The sequence below is a fragment of the Mobula birostris genome, chromosome X, assembly GCF_030028105.1.
Source record: "Mobula birostris isolate sMobBir1 chromosome X, sMobBir1.hap1, whole genome shotgun sequence".
In the NCBI taxonomy this organism is placed as follows: Eukaryota; Metazoa; Chordata; class Chondrichthyes; order Myliobatiformes; family Myliobatidae; genus Mobula; species Mobula birostris.
This window is the reverse complement of record NC_092402.1, coordinates 753,796-775,057: the sequence shown is the minus strand read 5'-3', so window position 1 is coordinate 775,057 and position 21,262 is coordinate 753,796. Positions and strand designations below refer to the sequence as shown.

Genomic DNA, 21,262 nt, shown 5'->3' with positions numbered 1-21,262 from the left:
GGCTTTTTCCTTTGTTGATGTATGTACAGACCCTATTGTGCTCAATGACAGGGATGTCAGGTGGCCTGTTCTTCCAGAGAGGGAGTTAACAGCATTCCACCACTCCTTGCTGCTAAGTTTGATGTTATGATTTCTTCTGGCCCGTCTCTCTGCCCAATTGTATGACTACCTAGCCTGTGCAAACTTCTCCTTATTAGCAGGGGTGTTGCACTTCTTCAGATGGCAGTAGAGATGACGTTTCTTCTTTGCTGCTTGTCTGCACTTGACATCAAACCATACTTCATTACCAGTCTTCTTAGTAACAATTTTGTTGGGAATATGAATGTCCATGGCCTCACATATGACTTCTGTAAGCTTGGTGCAAGCCTTCTCAGGGTCCTTGTCTTTGACAATGCGAGATCAGTCAGTTGATGAAAGATGACCACTCATATCCCAAAAGTTGGCTTTGTTGTAACAACAAACTTTCCTCTTGTATGGCTGGTCACGGTAAACTGGAACACCCAACTTCACCAGCACGTGGTTATAGTCTGAAGAACCCACTGGAGCCATAGTTGTTGCCTTAGCGGGTAGGTCCGTCATAACAAGATCAAGGGTATACTCGCCCCTTGTTGGGTCTGACACAATCTGCTGCAGACCAAGACCATCAGCTGGTTGTAGTGTGCGCTGGACAGCATTGTCAGTTGTTCGGCTGCCCAGCCAGTCTTGGTGATGGACGTTGTAGTCCCCTATAAGCGTCACAGACTGTGCACTGAACTCCATCAACTTGGGGAAGGTGTTACTGTCGAGGTATTCGAGGACGTCATTGTTGGCACTAGGAGGTCTACCGATAGCACCAATTAGTAGTTTCTATACTTGAAGAGCCACGGTGAACCACATGAGTTCCAGGTCTTTCGGATCTCTCCTAGGGTTATGGTGGATTGCAATACCCTCCAAACAGTTAACAGCAGTGCCACCTACTGATGTTCCCTCCCGATCTCTGCAGCAACACATTGAGTAGCCAGGGATGGTAATGCAGTCCGCTCCACCTGGGACTCATGAGTCGAGAAATGTTTCAACAACAATAATGATGGAAGGTTTCTCTTCAGTGTACAGGTTGGCAAGATCACCTATATTTGATTGGAGTCCACCTCCATGATTCGCAGTTCCTTATCATGTAGTCGATGGGTAGGCGTGGGTCGTTTCCATTTAGATCTGTCCGTTCGAGGCTTAGATTTATAACTCATAACAAGTACATAGAACAGGCACGAGGGTCACTAGCCCCTGTACCCCAGAAACACACCTGAGCAGTGTGGCGGAGGTATGTGCTATGCATGACCTGATCTGAAAGCATCATGTTGACTCATAACAGATTGTGTTCACGGTGGAACAGCTTAGTCAAGGATGGGATGATCAGCACAGATGGACAAATTATAACTCCACTACCCCTGGCAGAAGACAGGCTCTCTTGTGGATTTATGCAGAGTTCTGAAGCATTAAAGGTTCAGGCCAGTTCCGCTAGATGACGACCATGTCTTGGCAGCAGAATTTGGACATTTAAAGAGAACATGCTCTACTTTAGTTCATTGTGTGCTTGCGTGTTGGATTTCTGTTCTGACTGGATCTCATCGAGCGTCCATAAGGCCATAAGACATAGGAGCAGAATTTGGCCACTTGGCCCATCAAGTCTGCTCCGCCATTTAATCATGGCTGATCCTTTTTTCCCCTTCCTCACCCCCACTTCCCGATCTTCTCCCCATAATCTTTGATTCCATGGCCAATCAAGAACCTATCAATCTCCTCCTTAAGTACACCCAATGACCTGGCCTCCACAGTTGCTTGTGGTAACAAATTCCACAAATTCACCATTCTTTGGCTAAAGAAATTTCTTTGCATCTGTGTTTTATGTGCCCTCTTGTCCTAGGCTCCTCCACCACGGGAAACATCCTTTCCACATCTACTCCATCTAGGCCTTTCAACATTCAAAAGGCTCCATTGAGATGCCACCCCCCATCCTTCTAAGTTCCAGCGAGTGCAAACCCAGGGCCATCAAACATTTCTCGTATGATAACCCTTTCATTCCCAGAATCATCCTTGTGAACGTCCTCTGAACCCTCTCCAATGCCAGCACATCTTTTCTGAGACAGGGAGCCCAAAACTGTTCACAATACTCAAGGTGAGGCCTCACCAGTTTCTTATAAAGCCTCAGCATCTCATCCCTGCTCTTATATTGAAATGAATGCTAACATTGCATTTGCCTTCCTCACCACTAACTCACCCTGCAAGTTAACATTTAGGTATTCTACACATGGATTCCAAGTCCCTTTGTAGCTCAGATTTTTTGGATTTTCTTCCTGTTTGGAAAATAGTCTGCACATTTATTTCTTCTACCAAAGTGCATGACCATGCATTTCCCTACATTGTATTTCATTTGCCACATTCTTGCCCAGTCTCCTAATCTGTCTAAGTCCTTTTGTAGCCTTCCTCTTTCCTCAACACTACGTGCCCCTCCACCAATATTCATAACGTCTGCAAATTTGGCAACAAAGCCATCTGTTCTATCATATAAATCATTCATATACAGCATAAAAAGAAATGGTCCCAACAATTCCCCCTGCAGAACACCACTAGTCTCAGCAAAGCTCACAACACGCTGGAGGAACTCAGCAGGTCAGGCAGCATCCGTAGAAACGATCAGTCAACGTTTCAGGCCGGAACCCTTCGTCACTCCAGCGTGTGGTGAAAACTGCCCAGCGGATTATCGGCAGCCAATTGCCCACCATTGAGAACATCTACCATAAACACTGCCTGGGCAGGGTGAAAAGTATTATCAAGGATGCATCTCACCCTCACCATGGACTTTTTACTCTCCTCCCATCCGGTAGGCACTACAGGAGCCTCCGCTCCCGTACCAGCAGGCACAGGAAGAGCTTCTTCCCTGAGGCTGTGACCCTGCTGAACCTCACACCACAGCGCTAAGCAGTATTGCACCCATATTGTACTGTCTCAGTAATTTTATATTTGTGTGCTGCAACACTTACTTCTTATTCGCAGTTATTTTGTAAATAACACTATTCTTTGCATTTCTGGTCAGATGCTAACTGCTTCATTGGCTTCGTATCTGTACTCGGCACAATGACAATAAAGTTGAATCTAATCTAATCTAAGAGGGGGTGGGGTGTCATTACTCTAAAGGAAATAGATTCATTCATTACACTTCCTCACCCTTTAGATTAATGCAACATATAACTGTATATGTACAAAACATTCAATTTCCCTTTCATAAAGCCATATTACAAATAAACATACCTTCACAATAACAGTCCACAGTTCTGAAGATTCAATCTTTTGGGTGGCGCTCTGTTTCTTTCAGGAGGTGCCTCTGGACCAGTAGAGTGGCATCAGGCTTGGTTGGTTCTTGCCGAAGACAACATTCTCAGTTTCCGGTCTCAGGTTGCTTTCAGTGATATCATCACTAAGATACAAGTCCGGAGACTGTAACGTGTCCATCTTGTTGGATGTGGTCAACTCAGGTGTGTTCTTTGGTTGAGCATCCAGTATCTGGTCCACATGACGTCTCCATGTCTGATCTCCAACATCCACTGTGGACATCAGCGGTCCAGTTCTTGTAGCTATCCTACCGGGTGTCCACCTGTCTTCGCGGTAATCACACACTGGGATGTCCTGTCAATGTCGAAGCTCCTTGCCGATTCACTTGGCAACTAGCTGAACTATTTATTCTGCACTTCTCTCCGTAGATCTGGTTTCAGGAGGTCTGTGCAAGATCTCTGTTCATGAGCGACATACAGGTGTTTGATTTGTCATCGCATGAACAGAGTACCGTTACGCAAAAAAGAAGTTGTCCACCTTGTGCTGTGTAGGAATATCCTCCTTGTCCATAGCTTTAATGGACTTCTCAAAGATTTGGATAAACCTTTCAACTAACCCATTCACTGCTAGGTGGCAAGGAGCTGTCTTGAAATGTCTGACATTACTTTTCTTCATGAACAGTCAGAATTCTTCTGAAGTTGTCACTCGCAATTTGTTTAGGTAAGCCATTTCTGGCAAAGATAGTTCTCAGAGCAGAGACAGTCTTTGCTGACGTGGCTGACTTCATTGGTATGACCTTCAATCACTTTGAATGAGCATCCATAGCAATCAGAAACATGGAGTCCATAAATGGCCCAGCAAAGTCAATATGTACTCTCTGCCATGGTGAAGATGGCCACTCCCATGGGTGTAACGGAGCCTGTGGGGTTGCATTTTGAACTTTTTGGAATCACTAACAGCTTTAGGCAAATGTCTTTGATCTGTTTATCTATTCCCTTCTCAAACACCTGCTCACTAACATTAAGCAGTTGTGACACCCCCTGGTTTGTGCTAACATTTGGGCGGCTGTTGCCTGTTGATGCCACACTGTGAGCTTTTATTGAGTGCCAGTCTAGTTGGATTTTCTTCAACCATTCACATCAGAAAAGTACTGACCCTACACTTTTCAATATATAATGCTCTAACTGCTGTGCTTGGCCTCCATACATCACATTTGCCTTCAGTTTGCCTTTGGGAGACATTCACTGAGGCCTTCTCAAGTGATATCTTAGAGAACAGTCTGTTGTAGTCAGCCTCTGGAATGATAGACAACGCTGACCCTGTATCCAGCTCCATTTTCAGCTTTACACCAGACACATCTATTGTGATGCAGATAATTTTGTGATCTGCTTCAGTAATATATGCAGTTCTAGGCATGACAGTTCACCTTTGTCTGATTCTATGTTGACTGACTGTGTTTTACGTTTGGTAACTTTGTGCATTTGCTCAGCGTTGTGCTTGAGACTTTTCACTCAGTTGTGCTTTTTGTCTGCATTGCACAGTCTCTCTATGTGACCTTGCCTGTGGCATTTTCTGCAGACTTTTTCTTTGAACCAACATCATAGGACGATGTGCCACGTCAATAACAAGTTCAACTTTTTGCACTATTCTGGGATATTTTGTGCATTTCACATTCTAATCTCCTTTTCTGTAGTTCTCTAATGATATCGCAATGGACAGTGCCCGTACTAAGATTAGGCCATAGTAGACCAGTAGCCTCGTTTGAGTGCTTTGACTATGCATGACACATGCAAACCTATCCTTTAAAGCAACAGAAAGTCCATTTCTAAAGTCACAGTACTGTAAAGGTTTGCGCAGTTATGCAGTGTATTCAGAAATGCCTTCATCTTTTGGCTGGTTCCTTTTGTAAAATCTAAATCTCTCACCTATTGCCAGCGGTTTAGGGCTCAAGTGACTTTGTACAATTTTAACAATTTTGTCGAGCATTTTGCTTGCTGGCTTTTCAGGGGTTACTGGGTTGCGTAAGATACTGTACGTCCTTGCACCTGTTAAGCTAAGAAGTGCAGGGGCTTTCTTTTCCTCCTCCACGTTGTTCGCGTTACAATACAGTTCAACCCTCTTGAGGTATATAGGGAAAGGCTGAGGGAGAGAGATACATAAACAGCTTTGCATGTGCAGACAACAGATCAATAAGTAGTGCTAAGGGGGGGAGGTCATTACTCTAAAAGAAATAGATCCATACATATCTACTAACTGAATTTAGTTTACTTCATTGCATTTCCCACTTCTTTAGTGTGCCCTTGTGTGTGTTTGTTTTATTACAGGTCTGGAATGTGGTGGAGAAGAACGATATTGGTTGCTCTGCTGGAAGTGGTAAAGATTTCCTCGGCGTTTTCTCAGATGCAGGATTAGCCTTTGTAGCGAGCACTAACGTCAAGACTGAAGCAAGAACAGGTGCTGATTTCTGGAAGCACTCAGTTTTGAATTAATGTTTTATTAAGTGAATGTTGTGTTAATGCTGATTTTATATTTATGATAGACACTGCAAGAGATCATACAGGTAAAGGTATAAGGTAACAGCCTGTAATTGTTGCCCATGATGACTCCCAATTATCCACCTTTAGGTTCCATTTCTGATTCACCAACTGCCCCTTGGTAATTTAAGTGAAAACATTCCCAGTCACCATAGACATTTATTATAGCAGTCTTCCCTTGTGGCACTCTTTATATATCTGTAAATTGTCGAAAGTATTTGCCCAATTTTCGGCACTATATGAGCAGCAGATTGGATATGTCAACTCAGTTGTTTTGCAATTGTCATTGATCACTTTCATATGTTATTTTCCATCAATTGAATCCATCCATTTCCCAGACAACTGCTTGATAATGAGTGTCTGCAACCATGATGTCATTTTATTTTAGATGATACATCCATATGGATGGCCACCAATGTTGCCTTTTGTTAATGTTGTAATATCGCTCAATTTTGCCACTGCCTCAGCCCACCTGCTGCTGAAACTTTTAGTCTTTTAGTCCTGCCTTTGTTACATTAAGACTTCCCTGTCTGAACGGACTCCTGATTGGCCTCCCTTGTTTTCCTTCCCTTCAACCTGTGCTACTACAGTGCTCTGCTGTTCACGTCCTTCAAGCTAAGCCTTATGCTAACCTAAACTAGCTCTTGATTAAATAACACATATTAATTCAGGAGAGTCCGCACATGTTGGAAATCGCAGACAAAATGCTGGAGGAGCTCAGAGAGTCAGGCGACATCTATGGAGTCGATGTTTTAGCCTGAAATCCTTTATCAGAAGAGTGCAGAAAAAAGAATAGGAAGGTAGAGCTGAGGGATTGTCCAGAAGGAGTGCACGCTGATAGCCGATAGATGGAAACAAATGAGCCGGAAGGTTAGTGCACGGGGGAGCAATATGAAGTAAGAAGCTGGGAGGTGATAGATAGAAGAGCTAAGGGGCTGAAGGAGGAATCTGATTGGGGGACAGTGAACCATGGAAGAAATGAAAAGAGGAGGTACAGATGAAGTGGAGAATAGGTCAGAGGAACCAGAATGTAAAGTGGAAAAAGAGAGAAGGGGGATGGGAGAGAAATTGTGGGGTTAAAGAAATCGATGTTTATTCCATCAGACTGGAGGCTGGCTAGACAGAATATGATGTGTTGCTAATTTGAAAATTCTCGTCCTTGTTTTCTTATTCTTCTATGCCTCATCCTTTCTTTATTTCATAGCTTTCCCATATTTACTTTCCACTAAAACATTTTGGTTCAATTCTGGTCTCGAGAGCAGCCCTGCTTTGAACTGCTTCCCCATTGCTGCCTGCACTCTCTGCTGTCATGATGTTGCGTTCTACAGACTCCCCACTTAAGATGATTCTTCAAGCAAGTATTTAGTCATGTGTCTTAATTGCACCTTATGCTCTCTGTGTCCTTCTTCAATATTATTGCTGTTTTGGGCATTATAAATGCAGATTGTTGATACTATTATTGTCATTAAAAAAATGCTCACCAAACAGTCTTAAAATCAAATAAATGTAAAAACATTTTTCAAAAGCATATGATACATCATGCCCTCTTTGGCTACCAGTAAAGTTTTATCGACCCCATTCATAACTTCTATAACTATGTTGTCAACTTGCTTCATTTGTTGAGCAAAATATGAGATAAACAACTGATTTTATGTCAAAAAGTTGATTGTATCTTCAGTGTGAATCAGTATACAGTAAGTGGGTAGTAGCATACAGACATATGAGCTGGAAGTAGAATTAGGCTATCAACTATTCTCCATGTTCCACAATTCATTATATAATGGCTTACCTGACTTTCACTACAACTTTGTTTGGGTAACATTACAAAGAATCTATCTTCGTTAAAAATATATTTTTTCAAGAACTTTATTTTTACTATTCTTTGAAGAACCAATTTCAAAGATACATAACTGTCTGAGGGGGAGAAAGATATCTGTCGAACATGGGCGGGCCTTTGTATGAAGAGATGTGATCTTGTTCTAGCTTTTACCCAGAAGAAGAACATCTGCTCCACATACATTCATGATCTTTTGGGATTTTTTTTATCACTTAATGAAGTCCTTCCTATTCTTCAGAACTGCAGACTTTTCTCAAAAGACCTTTTCCACGTATTAGATTTAAACCTTCTTGAATTGGTTCCAACATATTCACATCCATCCTTAAATAAGACTGATAGTGTACACAATGTTCCAAATGTAGTATCAACACTATCCTATATAAGTGAAACAATAATTCTATTAACTACTTGCAATAAATTGCTGCTGCATGGTATTTATAATTACTTGCTACACTTCTGAACATAAGCATTTGAAAACCATGTCTAGGACACTCAAAACCCTTTGTATTTGAAATTGGAAATGGAATTGAAAGTGATTTGCTATTGACACCTGTACTGAGAAATAGTGAAAAACTCTTGTTTGCATGCTGTTGAAGTGTATCATTCCATACACTAGTATACTGAGACAGTAAAAAGGGAAACCATAATGCAGAATATAGTGCTATAGATACAAAGATAGTGCAATGCAGGTAAACAAAGAGATGGGCTATGTTGAGGTGGATTTAGTGTGTGAGCGGTCCATTCAAGATTTGGATAATGGAGAAAATATACTGAGAGGACTGCAATCTCTCACCAGTAAATCATTTGCTCTTCACTTGTCCTGCCAAACTGTACCACTTCAGCTCTGTCCTCACTTTTCAGCTACCTAGCTACACCTGAAAATATCTTTGATATCCTAATTGATCATAATAAGTCCTGTTCCAGATGAAGAGTCCTGATGAACTGTCATGGCCCAAAACATTGACTCTTTATTCCTTTCCATAAATTACACCTAACCTTCTGAGTTTCTCAGAAGTGTGCGTGTGTGTGTGTGTGTGTGTGACTCCGTATTTCCAGGATGTGCAGAATCTCTTGTGTTTATGATCATATTAAATTTACATGAGCTGTATAATTATCTCTTGAGTATCTATTTATAAATGTCATAGGCTTGTGAATTCCTTCCAGACATTGAAAGTATAGCTTATTTATCTAATTTGCTTTTGACAGATTTACAAATGTTAATTGAGCCCTTTGTTTATTTTGGCCTGTCTAACCATTAATGCAATGTATTATTCACTCACATTGAGCATTTGTTTCATAAATTCCTTTCCAAAGTATTCCTTGCAGTGAAATAAAATCATTAGATTAGTACATAATCCATACCTAGCTCAGTTAAGACATGAATTTACTAGTTCAATTAGGGTGGCAACTTGTTGCAAGCTGCTCTCTACAGATCCACATATTATTATAGTCATTCTATTCTTTTAAATCTAAATTCAATGACCTAAAAATAAGTAGTAGCATTCTTTTAAGTATAGTCTTTCAAATTATTTCCTGCTCATGCTGTGCTGCTTTCCCTGTAACTGTGACACTTTATTCTGCATTCTATCATGGTTTTGACCTTGTCCTAACACTAGGTACTGATGTGAAAAGATGCTGTATATAGATGGCATTTGAAACAAAGATTTTCACCATACCCTGGTATACATTACAATAATAACCCAGTTTACCGGTGTTCTATCGTGTCTCCAGGCAACTGTGCCCTTCTATTTCAGTCTGATTATTAACCCCCCCCCAAAAAAAAGTTCAATAAATTATTAATAATTTAAAACCAGTAGTTAATTCCCTCACCATTACAGGGACATATAAGTAATTGCCTCAAAGTGGGCTTGATATAGTAATTGGCTTCCTTTCTTTCTCGATCACTATTAATTTCACGAAGCTAGTAAAATGGGTGTTTGGAATGGTGGTTACTATAAATTTGGCACCCATAGCTAAATTAGGACATGAATCAATTGTATAAAGAACTAATTTAAATACATTCTGATATATATAAAGGTACTGGGGAAAAAAGAATCTAGTTCTACACCTATCTTTATTAATCCATAATAGTGGATCAAGAACCCAAGTGTGGATTGTCCTTCAACCCCAGATTTTGATTTTATTCCTCAGAAATTGTGCATTTGGCACTTGAGACCCTTTAAAGAAAACATTTATTTGATCATGACCAGTTTAGAGTATAAGACCATAAGACATAGGAATAGAATTAGGCCATTTGGCCCATCGTGTCTGCTCCACCATTCAATCATGGCTGATCCTTTTTTCCCTCCTCAGACCCACTCCTTGGCCTTCTCCCCCATAACCTTTGATGCCGTATCCAATCAAGAACCTATCAATCTCTGCTTTAAACATACACAACAATCTGAGCTCTACAACTAATTGTGGTAAGAAATTCCACAAATTCATCACTTTCTGGCTAAAGAAATTTCTCCACATCTTGGCTTTAACTAGACCCCCTCTATCCTGAGGTTGTGCCATCTTGTTCTAGATCCCTCACCATAGGAAACATCCTTTCCACATCTACTCAATCTAGGTCTTTCAACATTCGAAAGATTTCAATGAGATCCCCCCTCATCCATCCAAATTCCAGCGAGTACAGACCCAGAGCTATCAAATGTTCCTCATATGATAACCCTTTTGTTTCTGGAGTTGTCCTTGAGAACATCCTTTGAAACCTCCCCAATGCCAGCACATCTTTTCTTTGCTGAGGAGCCCAAAACTGTTCATAATACTCAAGGTGAGGCCTCATCTGTGCTTTAAAATGTCTCAGCATCATACCTCTGCTCTTGTATTCTCGACCTCTTGAAATGAATGCTAACATTGCCTTTGCCTTCCTCAACCCCAACTCAACCTACAAGTTAACCTTTAGGGTGCTCTGTACAAGGACTCCCAAGTCCCTTTTCTTCACAGATTTTTGGACTTTCTCCCTGTTTAGAAAATACTTTGCACATTTATTTCATAGGCATAAATATCCTGTGTATCTTTTCCAGTGTTGTATTTCACTTGCCACTCTGTTGACCATTCTCCTAATCTGTCTAAGTCCTTCTGCAGCCTACCTCTTTTCTCAACATTAGCTGCCCCTCCACCAATCTTCGTATTGTCTGAAAACTTGGCAACAAAGCCATCTATTCCATCAAGTAAATCATTGATATACAGCATAAAAAGAATGAGTCCCTGCACTGTCCCCTGCAGAACACCGTTAGTCACTGGCAGCCAACCAGAAATGAATTCTTTTATTTCCACTCACTGCCTCCTACCAGTCAGCCAGTGCTCTAAACATGTTAGTAATGCTCCTGTAATACTGTGGGCTCTTAACCTGATTAGCAGCCTCATATGTAGCACCTTGTTTAAGGTCTTCTGGAAATCCAAATATACAACATCCACTGCATTTTCTTTATCTATCCTACTTGTAATTTCCTCAAAGAATTCTAACAGGTTCATCAGGCAAGATATTCCCTTAAGGAAACCATGCTGACTTTGTCCTATCTTGTCCAGTGTCACCAAGTACTCCACCACCTCATCCTTAACAGCTGATTCCAACATCTTCCCAACCACTGTAGTCAGGCTAACTAGTCTATAATTTCCTTTCTGCTGCCTTCCTCCTTTCCTAAAGTGTGGAGTGACATTTTCAATTTTCCAGTCCTCTGGCACCATGCCAGAGTCCAATGATTTTTGAAAGATCACTACTAATGCCTCCACAATCTCTACCGCTACCTCCTTCAGAACCCTAGGTTGCAGTTCATCTGACCCTTGTGACATGAACCGTTAGGTCTTTCAGATTTTTGAGCACCTTTTCCCTGGTAATAGTAACTGCACTCACTTCTCTTCCCTCACACCCTCCAACATCTGGCACACTGCTCGCGTCTTCCACAGTGAAGACTGATGCAAAATACTCATTTAATTCAGCTGCCATCTCTTTGGCCCCTGTTATTATTTCTCTGGCCTCATTTTCTAGTGGTCCATTATCGATTTTCATCTCTCTTTTATTTTTTGCATACTTGAAAAAGCTTTTACTATCCACTTTGATATTGTTTGCAAGTTTAATTTCATATTTTGTCTTTTCCCTTCTAGAAATTCTTTTAGTTGTTCTCTGTAGATTTGTAAAAGCTTCCCAATCCTCTGTCTTCCCAGTATTTTTTGCTTTGCCTTCTCTTTTGCTTTTACATTAGCTTTTCCTTCCCTTGTCAGCCATGGTTGTACCATTTTGCTGTTTGAGTATTTCTTTGTTTTTTGAATACTTCTATCCTGCTTTTTCCTAATTTTTCCTGGAAACTCGTGCCATTGCTGCTCTGCTCTCTTCCCTGCCAGCATTTCCTTCCAATTTGCTTTGGGCAACTCCTCTGTTATACTGTAATTTCCTTTACTCCACTGAAATACTGCTAGGTCAGACTTTACTTTCTCCCTATCAAATTTCAAATTGAATTCAATCATATTGTGATCACTGTCTCCTACAGGTTCTTTTACCTTCAGTTCCCTAATTCATTTAGTCTACCTTTCCAGATAAGTTGGTTGAACAGTTCTCCCAATATCCTTTCTGCAAAATTCACTATTAACATATTTTGCTGCATCTAACTTGTGTCTTAATGGCACATAGTCTAGCCAAAATTCATTGCAGAAACTTGATGACAAAAATCTACGTTACAGTCCAATGGAGTGATGTGGAAGACAGCATATTCTGAAAAAGATATTAAACAGTAAACAGCTCTTGCATCTAGATATAAGATCCCATTGCATTATTTTGAAGTGGAACTTCTTTTCCTGGATAATATCATTCAAAAATAAAATAGCTCTGCTGATTAACAATTGTATCTTATGGTGACTTGCTGTGTTGAAGTTCAAGTATATTGCCAGAGGCATAAATATCCTGTGTATAAATACCATGTAGCAACAACATATTACATTACAAATATGACAAACATAAATTACAGAAATGAAAATTAGCGTAAATTTAGCACAAACTTAAGTTAATATAAATTATACATTCCTTACATAACAAAATAAATAAAATACACATAATAACATTAGTGGAAGTCTGAGGTAGAGCTAAAGATTTTCAGGTCAGTTCAGGAACCTGATCGTATTAGGTTGATGCTATTGTTGAACCTTGGCTGTGTGGGTCCTTTGGCTCTTGTACCTCCTGCCTGATGTCAGCAATGAAAAGAGGGAATCACCTGAATGGTGGAGGCCCTCATAGATAGATGTTGCCTTCCTGAGATATCCTGTACAGCAGGCGGTGAAAAAGGTGAATGGTATGCTGGCATTTATAGCGAGAGGATTCGAGTACAGGAGCAGGGAGATACTACTGCAGTTGTACAAGGCCTTGGTGAGACCACACCTGGAGTATTGTGTGCAGTTTTGGTCCCCTAATCTGAGGAAAGACATCCTTGCCATAGAGGGAGTACAAAGAAGGTTCACCAGATTGATTCCTGGGATGGCAGGACTTTCATATGAAGAAAGACTGGATGAACTGGGCTTGTACTCGTTGGAATTTAGAAGATTGAAGGGGGATCTGATTGAAATGTATAAAATCCTAAAGGGATTGGACAGGCTAGATGCAGGAAGATTGTTCCCGATGTTGGGGAAGTCCAGAACGAGGGGTCACAGTTTGAGGATAAAGGGGAAGCCTTTTAGGACCGAGATGAGGAAAAACTTCTTCACGCAGAGAGTGGTGAATCTGTGGAATTCTCTGCCACAGGAAGCAGTTGAGGCCAGTACATTGGCTATATTTAAGAGGGAGTTAGATATGGCCCTTGTGGCTACGGGGATCAGGGGGTATGGAGGGAAGGCTGGGGGCAGGGTTCTGAGTTGGATGATCAGCCATGATCATAATAAATGGCGGTGCAGGCTCGAAGGGCCGAATGGCCTACTCCTGCACCTATTTTCTATGTTTCTATGTTTCTATACCCTCATTGTTGGGGAAGAACTGTGCCCATGATGGAAATGGCTGCATGCACCACTCTCTCAAAATTTGTGTTCTTGTGCACTTGAGTTTCCCTACCAGGATATATGAGGCATCCAATCATAATGTTTTCTACTCTACATTCTGCAGAACCTTTTCACAGTCTTCAATTAAAGGTCAAAACTCTGGCATGCCATCTTCATGGTTGCATCTCCGTGCAGGGGCCAGGATAAATTCTCCAAGATGTAGGCTCCCAGAAATTTGGAGCTGTTCATTTTTTTTTGCACCATGGACCCTAAAATAAGGACTGGTGTGAGTCTCCTTCCCAAAGTCTTACAATCAGTTCCTTGTTTTTGCTTATGTTAAGTGCAAAGTTGTTGTCAAGGCACCACTCAACCAACTGATCTATCTCACTCCTGCATGCAAAATGCTCAATTCTCTGCTTCAGGAGTATCTCATTGGTTATAAAATGCTTTGGAATGTAAACTGTACAATAGAAATGGTGTCTACCTCTTGCCACTACATCACTTGTAATATAAATTTTCAATTATACTTGCATGGTTCCATTTTGCATCTGACTGTTTCAGTCTTTAATTTGTGAATTTTAAGTTGGTTTCACATTCACAAATTTCCTGAGTTTTGACTGAAGACACATATTAGCAATGATAGTATGTTGTTTACTTTTTGTTGAATTGTTTTACCTTTCAAAGTGTTATATTTCCATATGTGCAAATGAGTATATTTAGTGTGTGCATTTGTGTTTGTAAAATTGAATTTTATTTAATAATAATGGATTGACAGGGATGCAAATTAACATTCACATAATGCAAATGTTTCAAACATTTATTGCAGAGCTGAAATGTCCACAGCCAAACACACGTAGACGTCGTTCAACAACTTTGGGGATGGTCAAGCAGGAGAAATGTATGTATTTTCAATTTAACAAATGGTTCATTGACATAAATCATATTTGTAGAGATTGTTTTCATGGCAACTTTTATCAAATGATGGTCATTCAATTAAAATGTAATGCAACAGAAGTGAGTTTAAAAGTAATAATTAACATTTAAAGGAGAAAAATATGATTAATTTCGATATTAATGGTGTATTGTGAGATGTATCATCCTGAGCCTGTTTTAACATCCAATCTTATCATCCCTTCATTCAGTCAAGGCTGGCCCTGCTGTTCATTGGCTGTTTTAGGATAAGTACTTACATAGTATGACTGAAATATACCATTAAAAGGAAGGTATAACATACTTGAAAAATATGCTGGGATGTTTTAACAACTGGGTCTGCTGTGTGATACTTCAAATAAATGAAGGACTAAGTATTGCTATAGAGGTCCAGTTTAACTTGATAAGTTCAGGCATAGGCTGATAAGCGACAAGTAAAATTACATCACCAAAGTGGCAAACAATAACTGTCTCCAAAAAAAAAGGAGAGAGTCTAACCCACATATTATATCTAATGAAAAACTGTGAGATTTTTGAAGTTGCATAGAGGGAGGATGGGCAGAGCAGTGGGAGTGTCTGATTAGGCACAGGCTAAATTGCCACTGTGTCAAATTTCCTAAAAGAATGGCAGTTGGAGACAAGATAAAAAATAACAAAATTGAGAGAGTAGTAAGCTCATAAGCCTGTGGTGAGGAAGGCAAATGCAATGTTACCATTCGTTTCAAGAGAACTAGAATATAAAAAGCAAAGTTGTAATGCTAAGGCTTTATGAAGCACTGCTGAGGTCTCACTTGGAGAATTGTGAGCAGTTTTGGGCCCCTTATCTTAGAAAGGATAAGACCATGAGATATAAGAGCAGAATGAGGCCATTTGGCGTGTCGAGTCTGCTCCGCCACTTCATCATGGCTGATCCATTTTTGCACTCGGCCTCAATATCCTGCCTTCCCCCCCACCCCACCCCCATATCCCTTCATGTCCTGAAGAGATGTGCTGAAACTGGAGAGGGTTCAAAGGAGGTTCACAAAAATGATTCCAGGAATGAATGGCCTGTCATATGAAGAGAGTTTTATTGATCTGGGCCTGCACTCACTGGAATTCAGAAGAATAAGAGGTGCCCTCATTGAAAGCTATCAAATGGTGAAAGGCTTTAATGGAGTGAGCGTGGAGAGGATGTTTCCTATGGTGGGAGAGTCTCAGACCAGAGAACACAGCCTCAGAATAGAGGGGTGTCCTTTTAGAAAAGAGATGAGGAATTTCTATAGCCAGAGAGTGGTGAATCTGTGGAATTCTTTGCCACAGGCAGCTGCAGAGGCCAAGTCTTTATGTATATTTAAGGCAGAGTTTGATAGATTCTTGATTGGTCAGGATTTGAAGGGATATGTGGAGAAGGCAGAAGGTTGTGGCTGAGAGGAAAACTGGATCAGCCATGATGAAATAGTGGAGCAGACCCGATGGGCCAAATGCCTTAATTCTGCTCCTATATTTTATGTTCTTATGGTCATTCACAAAGAAAAGATATAGGGCGAGACTGAAAGTTGGTGGGTGGGTGAGAGAGAGAGAGAGAGAGAGAGAGAGAAGGGAGAAAAAAGTAGTTGGTGAGTGCATGTTCAGGATTGTCCCCATGGATGGAACAGAGGTGTCCTGCAAAGAGATTACTCAAGGTTTGATCCAGTATGAATAAATACCCTGGTTAGGTCAAAAGTTGGGTATCCTGTCACAAGTACCAAGTGCCTGGCTCCTGAAATTTTTTGTTAATTCACAAGGCACATCAGGAGGATAATAGGAAAACTCCAGTTTCTTGGATAAGTGGAGTTCCAACAACCCACCGGAATGTCGACACCATCTAGAACTAAACAGCCTGTTTTATTGGCACCTTATTAACAGTTCTGAATATTTGGTTCCTCCAGCATTGGCATACCATCTAAAATACAGTTCTCCAATAGCATCTCCTAAACCCAGAACTCTACTACCAAGGAGTACAAAGACATCAAAGGCTTGGAAACACTGCTAAACTCCTCTCTAAATCATAAACCATCCTGATTTGGAAGTTGCTGAAGGATTTTCTTCACCACTGGCTCTAAACACTGGAATTCAGTGCAAACCCAGAATCCTTGGAGCCTAACCATGCAGAGAGAGTTCTTTCAGCAGAAGTTCTGCAGAGTTTGAAAAGCACATTTTGCCACCATTTTGTCAAGGATGGTGAAGATGGACTCCAAGCCCATGGGTATATCTAAAGCAGAAGTATTGATATACTCATTGATCGGGGCTCAAAGGATATGGCAAGAAGGCAGGTTTATGGGGTTGTGTGGTATCCAGGATCAGTCATGATGGAATGTGGAGCAGACTAGATGGGCTGAATGGCCTAATTCTGCTCCTATGCCTTCTACCTTTATGGTCTAACACTTAGTGAATCTGGCTCTGTGCTTAGAAGTGAAGTGGGGAGAAGAGGCATGCAGCAGTGTTTGGGAATTTGTTCAGAAGAGGAACCCAAAGGAGGTTCTGTGGATGAAAACGAGATTTCTGGGTGGTTTGTTACCTCCTGGGTGCCAGGGCCAGTGACATCGCAGATCGAGTACACAACATTCTTAAGTGGGAGGGCAAGCAGTCAGAGGTTGTGGTCCACATCAGTACCAATGACATGGGTAGGATGGGTGATGAGGTCTTACACAGTGATTTCAGAGAGTTAGGTGCTCAGTTAAAGAATAGGACCTCTAGGGTTTTGATCTGAAAGTAGATAGTAGAGTGGTTGTGGGAAAAGATGTTGTCAAGGCTAAATACAAAGTCAGGAATCAAAGGGTCAAGCATAGTGAAACTAATGTTTGGAGCTGCATATATTTCAAGGTAAGGAGTATTGTAGGAAAGGTAGATGAGCTTGGGCAGATGGATCAGCATGTGGAATTATGATATTGTAGCCATTAGAGAGACGTGGTTGCGGTGGGGGGGTGGTGGGGGGCAGGACTGGCAACTCAAAGTTCCAAGGTTCTGTTGTTTTAGATGTGATAGAGCAGGATGGAATAAAGGGGGAAGGGTGGTATTACAAGTCAGGGAAAATGTCATGGCAGTGCTCTGTTAGGGCAGACTTGAGAGCTTATCTAGTGTGGCTTTATAGGTAGATCTGATGAATAAGAAAGGCAAGCCCACATTAATCGTATTATTTTATAGACCACCCAACAGTCCATGGGATTTAGAGGAGCAAATTCGTGGAGAGATTGCAGACTGTTGAAAGAAACATAAGGTTGTGATAATTGGTGATTGTAAATTTCCACATACTTTCTGGGACTCCCATACCATAAAGTGGCAGAATGGGATAGAGTTTGTCAATTGGGTTCAGGAAAGTTTCCTTGATCAGCACATTGAAGTCCCAACTGGACAGAGTGGGATACTAGATTTCCTTTAATTGGAGAGGGCCCAGAGGAGGTTCACAAGGATGATTCCAGGAATATAAGGGTGATAGGGTTGTCATACGAGGAACATTTGATGGCACTGGGTCTGTACTCACTGGAACTCAGAGGGATGAGGGGGAATCTCATTGAAACCTTTTGAATGTTGAAAGGCCTAGACAGAGTAGATGTGGAAAGGATGTTTCCCATGCTGGGAGAGTCAAGGAGAAGAGGGCATGGCCAAAGGGTGGTGAATTTGTGGAATTTGTTGCCACATGCAGCAGTGGAAGCCAGGTTGTTAGGTGTATTTAAGGCAGAGATTGATAGGTTCTTGATTGGACATGTCATCAAAGGTTGCGGGGAGAAGGCCAGGAACTGGGGTTGAGGAGGAGAAAAAACGACTGAATGGCAGAGCAGACTAGATTACCTAATTCTGCTCCTATGTCTTATGGTCTTATGGTCTTTTAGGGACTGAGAAAGGGCAGGTGACAGAAGTTTGTATCAAGGGACACTTTGCATTTAATGATCATACTGCCATTAGCTGCAAGGTAATTATGGAAAAGGATAGGTTTGGTCCCTGGGATGAAATTCTAAATTGGAGAAATGCCAATTTTGACAGGATCAGAAATGATCTGTGATTGTGGATTAGTAAAGAATTACTTGATAAGTGGATACTTCAAAAGTGAAATTTTGAAGGTACAGAGTTTGTATGTTCTGTCACAATAAAAGGTAAATATAACAGGTTTAGGGAACCTTGGTTTTCAAGAGATATTAAGGTCCTGGTTAAGAAAAAAAGGAGGTGCATAGCAGATACAGGCAAGTAAGAACAAATGAAATATTTAAGGAGTACAAAAATGTAAAAGGACACTTAAGAAGGAAATCAAGAGGGCTTAAAGAAGATATGAGGTTGCTCTAGCAGACAAGGAGAATCCTTATGGCTTCTATTGATAGATTAAGAGCAGAAAGATAGCAAGGGACAAAATTGGTCCTCTGGAAGATAAGTCTGGTAATCTATGCATGGAGATGAAAGAGATGGGGGAGGTTATAAATGGACTTTTTATATTTGTATTTACTCGGTAGAGAGTCAGAGTCTATAGATGTAGAGCAATGCAGCAGAGAGGCCATGGACCTTATACAGGTTACAGAGAGGAAGCATTTGCTGCCTTGAGGCAAATTAGGGAGGATAAATCTCCAGGGCCTGTCAAGGAGTCCCCATGGACCCACTGGGAGACCAGTGCAGAATTTGCAGGGACCCCAGCAGTGATATTTAACACATCCTTAGCCACAGGTGAGCTGATAGGGGATTGGAGGAGAGTGATTGTTGTTATGCTGTTTGTGTAAGGATTTAAGAATAAGTCATGAAAGTATAGGCCAGTGAGTCTGACATCAATATTGGAAAGTTATTGAAAGGTACTCTAAGGGACTGGATATATAAGTATATGGGAGCAGGTCTGCTCCTGCTCCTATTTCTTATGTTCTTATGTAACTCTATTGGATAGTGATAATGTAAGTTGCCACAGGCCTCTTACCTTTGCCTGGTGGTGGGACAACATTCCTGGCAGAGTGCTCAGAGGATGTGCAGATCAGCTAGCTGAGATCCTCAATGACATTTTCAACATCTCCCTGAGCAGCGCTGTCGTTCCTATTTGCTTAAAGGCCGCCACCATCGTCCCCGTGTCGAAGAAGTCTTCAGGGTTTTGCCTCAATGACTACCGTCCCGCTGCACTCACATCCATCATCATGAAATGTTTCGAGAGGCTCATCATTGAGGCACATCAAGACCCTGCTGCCCCCCTCACTGGACCCCCTGCAGTTCGCGTACCGTCCCAACCGCTCAACAGACAACGCCATTGCCCCCACCCTCCACCTGGCCCTAACCCACCTGGACAAAAAAGACACGTACGTTCGAATGCTGTTCATAGACTTCAGTTCAGCATTCAACACAATCATTCCTCAGCACCTGATTGGAAAGCTGAGCCTACTGGGCCTGAACACCTCGCTCTGCAACTGGATCCTAGACTTCCTGATTGGGAGACCTCAGTCAGTCCGGATCGGAAGCAGCATCTCCAACACCATCACACTGAGCATGGGGGCCCCCCAGGGCTGTGTGCTCAGTCCACTGCTGTTCACTCTGCTGACCCACAACTGTGCTGCAACACACAGCTCGAACCAGAAGTTCGCCGATGACACGACCGTGGTGGGTCTCATCAGCAAGAATGATGAGTCAGCATACAGAGAGGAGGTGCAGCAGCTAACAGACTGGTGCAGAGCCAACAACCTGTCTCTGAATGTGAACAAAACAAAAGAGATGGTTGTTGACTTCAGGAGGACACGGAGCGACCACTCTCCGCTGAATATCGATGACTCTTCCGTAGAGATCGTTAAGAGCACCAAATTTCTTGGTGTCCACCTGGTGGAGAATCTCATCTGGTCCCTCAACACCAGCTCCATAGCAAAGAAAGCCCAGCAGTGTCTCTACTTTCTGCTGAGAAAGGTCCATCTCCCACCCCAAACTTAACAAAATTCTACAGAGGTTGTATTGAGAGCATCCTGAGCAGCTGCATCACTGCCTGGTTCAGAAATTGACCATCTCAGATCGCAAGACCCTGCAACAGATAGTGAGGTCAGCTGAGGAGACCATCGAGGTCTACAGACATTTACACCACACGCTGCATCCGCAAAGCAAACAGCATTGTGAAGAACCCCACGCACCCCTCATACAAACTCTTCTCCCTCCTGCCATCTGGAAAAAGGCAGTGAAGCTACACCAACCTACTGTATCCTCTACTGTGCCTACTGTCTTGTTTATTATTTATTATATTTATTGTGGTGCCTGCACTGTTTTGTGCACTTTATGCAGTCCTGCATAGGTCTGTTGTCTAGTGTAGTTTTTGTATTTTTTCTTACGTAGTTCAGTGTAGTTTTTGTATTGTTTCATGTAGCACCATGGTCCTGAAAAACGTTGTCTCATTCTTACTATGTTCTGTACCAGCAGTTATGGTTGAAATGACAATGAAAAGTGACTTGACTTGACTTGACTTGATGGAAGCTATGTAACCTCAGTTGTAATGAGCACTGAGCTTAAAGCCTCAGGCTTACGTGATGCTGGAAACATGGCACTCACACTCGGCAGAGGGCTGGTCTCTCCTTTAGCTTTCAAGCAGTGGAATGACCTTCCTGACGAAGGGTCTCGGCCTGAAACATCGACTGTACCTCTTCCTAGAGATGCTGCCTGGCCTGCTGCGTTCACCAGCAACTTTGATGTGTGTTGCTTGAATTTCCAGCATCTGCAGAATTCCTGTTGTTAGTGG

General features: G+C 41.8%; 1 protein-coding gene across 2 annotated transcripts in view; it reads left to right on the top strand.

The window, feature by feature from the left end:
• LOC140191934 (venom factor-like) overlaps positions 1-21,262 on the top strand; it is a 264,302-nt gene that overhangs the window by 98,472 nt on the left and 144,568 nt on the right. For both annotated transcript variants that reach the window (XM_072249822.1, XM_072249823.1), the window contains exons 15-16: positions 5,631-5,760; positions 14,468-14,539. In XM_072249822.1, coding sequence (XP_072105923.1) covers positions 5,631-5,760; positions 14,468-14,539 — 202 coding nt within the window. The remainder of the gene's footprint in view (positions 1-5,630; positions 5,761-14,467; positions 14,540-21,262) is intronic.